This window comes from Aquila chrysaetos, chromosome 8 (assembly GCF_900496995.4).
Source record: "Aquila chrysaetos chrysaetos chromosome 8, bAquChr1.4, whole genome shotgun sequence".
NCBI lineage: Eukaryota > Metazoa > Chordata > Aves > Accipitriformes > Accipitridae > Aquila > Aquila chrysaetos.
Window position 1 is genome coordinate 45280116 of NC_044011.1, and position 10373 is coordinate 45290488.

General features: G+C 43.4%; 1 protein-coding gene across 1 annotated transcript in view; it reads right to left on the reverse strand.

Moving 5' to 3' along the window:
- Positions 1 to 9559, reverse strand: part of BARX2 (BARX homeobox 2) — a 36733-nt gene extending 27174 nt beyond the window's left edge. The window contains exon 1 of the mRNA XM_030021351.2: positions 9030 to 9559. Coding sequence (XP_029877211.1) covers positions 9030 to 9228 — 199 coding nt within the window. The 5' untranslated portion in view covers positions 9229 to 9559. The remainder of the gene's footprint in view (positions 1 to 9029) is intronic.
- Between the last annotated feature and the right edge of the window lie 814 nt (positions 9560 to 10373).

Here is a 10373-nt window from a genome sequence, read left to right on the forward strand (position 1 = left end):
TAAAATGTAGCTTTGGGAATTTCACATCACTCGACAAGGACTAGAAGTCTCTCAGCAAGATTCTCCCCGAGTGCTAGGAACACAAGAAATAACAGATAACCTGGGGGGGGCGAGGGGGGAGGAATCCATCTCCAATATTTCCCTGGACGGTAACATTAATATGACCTCACGATTTATTGCCACTAAGCTACTCTGAAACTCTCACATTCATCTCACCCATACAATCCATGGTGGAGCAATCAGACACAGCATGGCACGGAAACTGTTCCTAGCAGAGCAAGAAACATGAGCAATGCAAAGAGGGCACGCTTTCCTGTGTAAGTCAGTGTGAGCGGACTCTGTCGTGCCCATCAGGAGGAGGCATAACTTGGTCTGTCTCATCTGAGTGATGCAATGCTGTGCTCCACTCCCTGCCGAGTAAAAGTGTACGTAGGACATCGACTGCTCAGCTCCCATGAGCTCGTTCTTGTGATCCTGTTCTGTTAGGGACTTTGTCTTGACTTACAGAAATACAGCTGAGATCACAAACCAGGTCCTAAACTTTCCAAGGAACTATTACTTCCTAGCAAATGAAGCTCGTGTTAACGTGTTCTGGCTTCTGCAGTCCAGCTGGAGCAATTCTTAAACAGAACTGACTAAAAATGTTTGGTTGTAACTTCCTTTCATCAAAAAGAAAAAGAAAAAAAAGAAAATTTTGCAATACACAAAGTAACTTCATTGCTTTGCCAAATGTCTCACAAAAAGGAAAGTGTTAGAAAGTTTTGTTTCAGCCCTGAGAAGATATGTTTTCAATATTTTATTCCAGATCAAGTATTTTCTCTGATCTGATTTCCGCCCCCACCACACACTTTTTAAACCTTTAACTTGCCAAGATAAATCTAAACCATTTTGCTTCACTCTGAACTGAAAAGGGCAAGTGATCATTTTTTCTTCTATCTACCGACAAACCAAAACATCAATTTTTCTGACTACTCCTAGTATTTTCACTTTGATGTAATGAAACTTTGTAAATGCAAAGCCCAAGTTTCCAGTTCCTCCAAGTAGGGCTGCACAGTCTCCTCTAACTGGACAAGGTATCAAGGGAATGAGCATAAGAAATAGATCATCAGAATCAAGAAATTATGATCATCTGAGCAACAGTGAGCAAGAGCAGAGCCTCCTTCTGACCCAGTAAATGCCAGCAGTGGATTAAGAAGCAACTCTTAGAGAGTGTATTGCGCAAGTCATCTACAGAGATCAGTTCCTGATGTGACGATCAGTTCCAGATGATCAGCTCTGCCATCTATCGTGTGCAGTTGCATGCACATCTTCCTTCCTCACAGGCTTGCATGGAGGGCATGGAAGCGACTTAAAGTCAGAAAGGCAGAGATTTCTTTCAATCATCCAAGCCTGCTTACAACAGTCTTATCAGCATTAAAGCCTTTCTGAAGGTGGATCAACAACCTCCAATCAACACACTGCCAAGATTATGATACTGCGAGCTGTCCTTCACCATGCTCTGTCACTGGAAAATAAATGTAATACTCAACAGAAGTAAACAGAAAAGAAAGAAAAAGAAAAAACAAAAAGTCTCCTTAGCTACTGCTCTGCTCTGTTCCCTGTAGCTTGGCGAGTTGACTGGGAGCTTCCCACAACTTGTTGGCTCAAAACAGTCTCACTTCTTTTTCCCCAACTTCCTCAGTGAAGATTCCTGCCCTTGCTCACACCCAGCTGCTACTGAAGGCAGCAATGCTGGGGGACATTTATTCTGCCAGACAAGTCTGTCTTTTCCCGCATTTTACAGCAGCAGGTTGAATAAAAGTCATAAAAATAATAATGGCAACAACTTGAGAGCTGTGGCGCTAGGTCTGTATTGCACAGGCTCCGAGAGTAGTGTCCAAACTGAGGATACTTTTCACAAACCTACAGCATTTAAACCTAAAACAGCCCGTAAATGGATTTAAACTGTGCTTCAGTGCAAACCATGAGGCTTTAGAAAATAAGGTATAGGTGTCAATTTTCCCAGTGGAATCCCACATTCATTAATACCTCCTATTATAGCATTCCTCCGCAATGCTTATTCATGCTTAACCACAACCACAAAGCTGATTAGTTTCCACAGTAGGTTTTATTGCAATTGCTGGGCTGTGATTTTCTGCTTTGTTCCGTGTAGTTTTCCCTTTCATTAATTTCTTTTATTCACTATTAACTGTACTGAGATACAGACAGCAAAACTCAGTCTTGATTCCAGATTTTTTAATATCTAGCATTGAAACTTCTTTAGAGCCAGATTTCCCTGCTCAGCCTGTTTTCAAATTCAGATTCTGATCTGGCTTTGCTTCTGAAATACCACCTCTAATATTGGATATAATCTGACGGAGAAAACTGACACTCTTCTCAGACGGTATAGTTATTATTAGCCGGGCCATTATTATTCCTCATATGCCACTTTTTGGCATTTCTGAACTATGTTTTCTCCTAAAGACATCAAAACATGTAAAAACCAAGGCAGACATCCTGAAAAACACCAAGCTCTTTAAAATTAAATTTTGTGCCCAATCTTCAGCAATTACAGATAAATCTACTTTCAAAGACTACAGCAATTGTTCAGTTTACCTCAGCTGATAAGCTGGTCTTCAGCGTGATTGCTACAGAAAGACTTCTTATAGGGCTCAAATGGAGAGGGAGTTATTTGGCTGAGAGTTTTGAGAAAACTCAGACTTCCCTGAGATTGCAGCTGAATAAATCATGCTACAGGAGCGGGGAGACAGTCCCGACAGCAAATTCTGACTTTTCTAGGTTTTCAGGGGAGCACTCCGAGACATCAGTGTAAATGTGACTGCATCTTCTAGGATCTGTATGCAGTAACATCATCTCTGAATTATCTTGCATTTTTATTAAGAATACTCAATAGCTTCCTAATACTGGATCAGTGACACCTCCAGAAGCAAATTTTTCAGGATTAATAGATTTCCTTTGTCATTTCACCTTTACTTTTTGCTATTAAACTATAGAACTATACTGATCTTTGTAAGCTAAATCCAATAAACATAAGGAGTTTATAACAGATTTTTTTTTCTTCTTATGTTTGCACAAATAATCACAAAAAATCCCAAACAGCATTGCAGCAATGCAGATTTCCACACAGAGACACTTACAGCTTTGCAATTTATGTTGGCACCTATCAGTCCCTGCTGCCGTATAAACAAGCACATTCATTTTGGCCCGCTTCCCTCAACAAATACATTTTGGGACACAGGTCTTTAACGGACCTCGTGAGACATCAAGTCCCAGCTCCTGCCACCACAGGCACACATTTAAGACATCTAGGTCCCCTGAGCATCCACTTCACACACCGCAAGACCAAAACTCTTTCCAACGCCTTGTAATAATGACTGGGATGCCACAGCAAACCCTTTACATCTGCAGCGTACTGGGGGATGGCGATTCAACCCCAGCTGAAGATGGAGGGCTGACGGGAGGCTGGGCACACTCAGGTTTGAGTTAGCCTGGTAGAAGGTATACCCACAACTCTGTATTAGCTTTATTTAACGGGATTAATCCAGCTGTTATGTTTCAGATAACGCGCTTTGAACGGATGGCATCTCATTTTTCCCCACGCTGGGACATACACTACATGGATTCCCCTTTCGTTTCCCACAGTGCCCTGCTTTCCCCCAGGAACTCCGTAACAGTATCCATTCAATTTAAAGGAAAAAATTCCGCAAGTATTTGAGCAAAAGAAATGGCTTCCACTCCAATTTTAAATAATGTCCCAGAGCAAATTCAAACCTTGCCTGTATCAAGGCCTTTTTGAAGAGAATCAGAAGGAATCTTGTTGTGAGGTCACACATAAAAACTGAGCTGTTTTAAGATGCAATAAATCTACTTTCTCACCATGGTTTCCTAAAAAGACTGACAAGACTGACTGAGAACCAGAAATATCAAAGCTCACACTTTATTGCACAAGCAATGATTCCCCGCAGGCCCCAGTGGTTGCAGGTATCGCTTAGTTTCATCCAGAAAACATCAAATATACCAGGAAAATGACAGCTCAAAAAAACTTTGGGAAAAGCAGTTCCCAATTTAATCCTAAAACAAAACAACAGAAGACAGACAAAAGAACTGGAAAAGAAGAAATCAAGTGATGAACAATTCTATGCTAAATACCTGCCTATGTTAAAACCCCAATTGCACAAATACTGAACAAGGTCTCATGCTCAAAAAAAACCCCAAACACCAACCAACCAACCCACCACCAAACCAAAAATTTCAAGGAAGCAAACCATAATTATTAGTGTTCTTTAAATGCAACTTGTTCTACAGGCTAGGAAGCAGAGTAGCAAACTTTCAAAAAGATGTAAACAAACTAAGAAAATTAAGGTTATGACCACTTCCAGAAGTTGTGGCACTTTTAAATATACATAGAGCAGTACAATCCCCTTGAACACAACTCCCTTACACAGGTGTAAATATTTTTATATCAAAGGAGTTAATTCTCTCAGAAGACAAGTAAGGCCACACCGATATAATGCATCTTTGTGCCCGTAAAACTACATTCATGCAAGGTGTTGTTCTAGCATAGCGACTATAGCAGATGAACGAGAAAGCAGCGCAGTCCTACCTGAGATACGTACTAGTAAAAAGCCTTCGTGTAGAATGGAAACAAATTACACTGGTGTTCACTGGGGTTTAAGTTATAAGTCACTAAGATACTTTCAAATTTGAGGGTTTTTCTATGAGCTCTGGAATAGGTCCTGATAGAAACCTGGTAGAATACCAGCTCTATGCCTGGCATACCCGGCATAAACAATAAATAATTTGTACTACCAACTTTGCTAAAATAAACTGAAGACTCTAAAAGCTCTCTCTTCAGAGAGACAATGCAATTCTTTTTAATCCAGCTGTCTCAATTCATTTGGATAGTTTACAAAGGACATGCAAGACCAATATTGTTGATTATTAATACACAATGTCACGAATTCCACTATCGCCAGGGACAGCACACAACTTCCCCCCCAAGTCCTGGCCATGACCACCCTGGCTTTTATTTTTCAAGCGGTTTTAGTTACTTCGATAAATATAAAGCATTTCCAGTTTGGCCTCGTACCATCGTACACTGACAGTGTCCCTTGATTCTTTATCACGCCCAGAACTACAAATATGGCAATTGGATTTTGAATGTATCGCGAAACCAAGATTTTAAAAAATCCAGGAAACAAATCAGAATTGGTATAGACTCACCTACAAATATTTTTAAATGTAAAATTGAAAAATTATATAAAGACAGTTTGAAAAGTGATTCCTATAGGACTCTCCTCAGTCGAAAAGCAACCTTCAGAAATCAGTATAACAAACCAAGCACAGTATACATTAACACTGTAATCATAATTATACAAATTAATTAGATATGACATAATATGAAAACCCAATAAAAAAAATAAATATCATGAAACAAAACAAATAATGTTTTCACTAAGTCATCACAATCCAAAAAGTCATAAATCAAAGAGTTATTAACCACCATCTGAAAATATTTTTGGTTTCTTTTTTTTTTTTATCATAACGGCTCTGAACCTGGGCTAGCATTTTGTTACAGATTCAGTATGAGTACAGCCTTGTTTATTAGGCTCAACGAACACCAAAATACATGTTCATACACCAAATTTTAAGCTGGTGACAGATCCTTTTTACAGGGAATTGCGTTTTTCTTTCCAAAGAAAAATTTGGCTGGGGCTCGTTCCAAGCTCTTCGCAATGGGAATCTCCCCAGTGAGATCTGGGAGCTTTGCATTAGACCTCCTGAATGCTCCTTACAACTAAAATGTCCGTCTTCGACCTCACGATGCACAGGAAAAGTCCCAAACGTCCTTCTACCCCCCATCCCCCTCTACTTGACAAATTTGTTTTGTCCCAATTCAGCTGCACATGCTTAAATATTTAGCTTTTGATCATAGCCGAAAGAAAAAATATTTTCCATTTGGTTACCAATGTTTTACAGAACTCTTCACTTAACAAAGGATGTTGTTAAACACACATGCTGCACAACTGCAACATCTTACATCTTTCAGCTCCAAATAAATTATATAGGCATATCAGACTTCTCTGACTTCACCCAAGATGAAAGAACTATTAACTCTTCAGCCCATGAAAACGCCTACAAATTTGACTCCTGACTTGAGAAAAAGCTGTGCCGCTGAAGAGAAGTTCAGCTGAACTAAGTAATTACTCATTACTGTTTCAAACACGCCGAAGTCCCAGCTATGACTATACTGGCAAGGTAAATTTCTGTGATTTAGGTTAACTCATTTTTTTAGACCACAAAGAGACTAAGTGCTCACTCCCTTCTTGATTAACTCAAGAGACAAAGGAAATGCAGGCAATAAGTTAAATGCCATAGTGCTGTAATTCTGCAGTCTTTAGTCCCTAAGTGATTTGGGGGTATTTTTGTTTGTTTGTTTGTTTGTTTGTTGTGTTTTGGGTTTTTTTTAACAGATTTGTACTGGGTATTTTTCAAATTCTTTCACATTTAGTTATCCTTTGTGGTACTGTCCATTTCTTAGACAATGACAGAATTTCCTTTCTTTTATAATAAAAAAAATTTCCCATTACCTAATACATATAGGACTTCAATTGTACCTATAAACCTTAGAAGGCTTACAATTTGGAAGCGTGGACTTTTGTAGCAGTTTCTTTTATGGTTTTAATCCTGCAAGCAAATCTCTCTCAGTCCTTCACTTCTCAAGCACTGCAACTCCACAAAGCTTATTCCATCAGAAGCAGATATTCACAATCCACCCTGACACAGGGACAGGCCAGAGCTTGGGCTTGGGCTAGAAACACAACCTTGAGGGAAAATTCATTAAAGATCCCAGGCACAAAGAGAAATAAGGCTTTAAGAGAACGGTAACCACAAGAGTCTTGCTAGCATCACTCAGAATCCACTGCTGAGTCATTTGAGGATTATTAATGATTATTTAGTGAATATATATTAGTCTTGCAAAGACAATGTTTACTATACTTGACACAGATTAAAAAAATTTCTCTCTTTTTTCCCATGGGGGTGGTGAGAGTCAAAACAACTGCTGGGACGCACCCCACCCATCAAAAATACTAAGGATCCCTTAGCCTAAAGGTGACATTCAACCCATATTTTTTGATGCTAAGTTAGTCGTACATGCTTCTGGATGTTGGTAAATATTCAGGCTAATATTCCTTTTGGGTGCTAAAGGGAGCTTTCTTTTCTAATGCTTCCTTTCTGTACAGAAAGAGATAGAAATCTCTTTCCTTGTCCTGGCAGATTGAGGTCTGTGGAAGTCATGCCATTGACTCCAATGCGAGCAGAATCGGGCCCTCTCCACGTAACTGCAAGCTGCCACACACTGAGCCCATTTGGGACGTTCATGCCTATTTTGGCCAAGCACTCAATTTCACTGTCTACGCAGTAGCGAGGGATCAGCTCTGAAAAATTCCCTTGTCAGCAATATCTTGATTAACAACCAGCTCTTCTTGTATAAAAATATGTCAGCAATTAGTTAGAGAAGGCAAGGAACGTCACGCACAAATCGATCGGAAGAAATAAATGTTGAACGAGGATCACACCACTCATGTAACTTCTTCCCAGAAGCTGGTCATCATGGGTCTTAATTCTGACCCGGCCTCCTCATCACTTCTGGATCTTTAATAATTAGTATTTACAAAATAAATATTGAGGTTGGAGGAAGACTTAAGCTTGGACCAAGGATTTACTCTACTCGTCAAACCCTTAGGTAACCTAACAGCAAGTTTTCTATTAGCACAGCTCCACTAAGACCCGAAAAGTTCCTTCTTATTTATATTCAGTGAAGCGTTAAAAACAAAACACCAAACCTAAGCTGAAGTACAGGCCTTGAATTTTTAAACACACCTTAATACAAACGCAAAATGGACATTCCCAGGAAAGAGAAAGGAAAACCACAATTTTATGACCTTGAAATATACATTATTTTACCAGGAATTAGTCCTTTACAAATATTTTTCAACAGTTAAGATCTTTTGAAGAACGTATTTTTAAGTTTCAGTTCTATCATCTGCTTCTCTTAAGACATTAGGTGCCACCATTGGAAGCGCGGCCTTATGGGAAGAATATAAATCTGGAAAACTGCTTACTTCACCAGAAAAAAGAGGGATTTTTTTCTTTTTTTTTTTTTAATCTGGAATGCATTATAAGAATGATATTTTTACTTTTACCGTGGATTTTTAAAAGCTCACATTACACCAATCTGTTTGTGAAATTCAATAACGCCCACGGTCAAGACCCAATCGCTCATTTCTTTGCCTTAAAATCAGTGGTGTCTGTCCAGGACAGAGATGCACTTGCATGGCTTTATTTGCGGTGTCTATGTCTGCAAAATCAGGAGGAATATTTTCACATCTTCTCTGTTAGAAAGAGCCTAACTTCTTTCAAAGGAAGAGAGAATTTAGGGTAGAAAATCCCGCGTCTCGATAGCGGTTTTTCTCCTTTTTTCAAACTTTCTATTCGTTTCTTTGCGCTCCCACAGATGGCAATGAGAAACCCAGCGACGGTTTCAGGGAGCACAAGATCAAGGCCGCTCCCTAAAGGACCTGCGCTCCCGTGAACCGATTATCATTTGCGCTGGTTATTTACTCGCGAGCACCCCGAGGGAGATTAAAGCCGAATCCCACCGCTGCGCACTGAGATTAGCAACGCGGCCCTCGAGCTTTAACACATGCCATCTTCCCCCTTCCCTGGAAAACAGCGGGAGCAAACGCAAACCCTTCCGACGGGGCTGGGGCGTGAAAACTCGGGGTTGGGGCAGGGACCGGCCTTGGCGGGAGGGTCTCCTCCGCTTCGGAGGAGCGGGACGCGCAGGATTTGGCTCGCCCCACCAAGGCAAGAGAGGCTTGGCTTGCAGACCGGCCGCCCCGATGCATCCTCCGGGCCCTCGGCAGGGGGGCTGCTTCGCTCCCCTTCCCCTGGGAAGAGCCCCCCCCCCGCGCCCCACGACCGCCAGCGGGCAGGGTGCGGGGCGGGGGAGGGTGCAGGCTTACCGGCGCAGGAGTGCAGCGGTTTGGGCCGGACCAGGAGGGACGGACAGACGGAGTAAAGAGAAAGTTTCTCGAAGTAATCGCAGGTCTCCTTGGAGAGGATCTCGTCGATCATGAAGGTCTTGTAGCGCCGCCTGCCTGCCTTGGGGCGGCCGGCCGCGGCCAGCCGGGGCTGCGGCTGGGGCTGGGGCTGGCAGTGCATGGCGGGGCGGCCCGCCGGCCCCGGGGCTGGGGGGCTGCGGGGGGCTGCCAGAGCCGCGGCCGGTCGCGCATGGGCGCCCGGCGCCTCCGAGCGCTGCCCCCCGGCTCCTGCCGCTGCCGCTCCGCTGTCTTGTCTGCTCCGCTCCGCTCCCCCCCTGCGCTCGGCGGCGCCGGGCTCCCCCGCTATATAAACCTTCCGATAAGCATCTCTCCACGGCCTTTTTAGGACGCTCCGGCTGTCAATCAGGGAGCCCGCTGCTCCCCGCCGAGCACCATTGTTACCCTGCGCCGGGCTGGGAGGATCCCGCCGATCCTCTCCCCTCCCTGCTCTCTATTTTAAGATACTGGGGTGTGTGTGTGTGTTTCTTTCTCCCCCCCCCCCCCCTTTTTTTTTTTTTTTTTGGTGCAAAAACTGGAGAGGTTCCAGATTGGGGCTGGCTTGCCTTTTTTTTTTCTCCCCTCCCCTTTCTTCTCTCTCCCCCCCCTCTAGCCTGTAATTAGTTTAAAAAATTAAAAGCGCACAGCCCGCAAATGCGGGCTGCCGGCGGCAGAGCGGCTCTTCCCGAGCCCTTACAGCTTTCTCCGACCGGCATCAACCCTATTCCCCTGCCGCCAAGTACTGCTGGAGAGCGGCAGGGGAAAAAAAAAAAAAAAAAAAATACTATTTATGGGTGCCTTGCTGAAGCAAACGCCTGCCTTCTCCCGAACGGCGTTACTCAGTCCCCGGGTTGAGGTGATTTACTGGCAGATCGCTGCTTATCTCAGCCGGATTTTTGTCAAGCTGAGCTTTGAGCCCCTTCTGCTGAGGACAGGCCCCATGCAGCCCACGGGGTGCCGAGGTCTCCCCGCTCCGCCAAAGGCGTTTTTCCTGGCAGGCTGAGCCCTCGGTTTTATTTCTCTGCTCTGCGGCAGCTCCCCTGATTTGCCCCCAAACGGGGATTTTAGCCCGCGGAGAAATGACACCGCGCTCCGTTTGGAGTCGGTGTGGTTTAGCACAGGAATCACCAGGACACCTTCTGCAGGGAAGGCGGATCAGGAGGAGTCTTCCCGATTAACCGGTTGCCGCATGGTTTTCCAGAAACCACAGCCGGCTCGCAACTACTTGTGGCCGCAAACTTGAAACGGGTAAGGAGAGGCTCGTTAGGG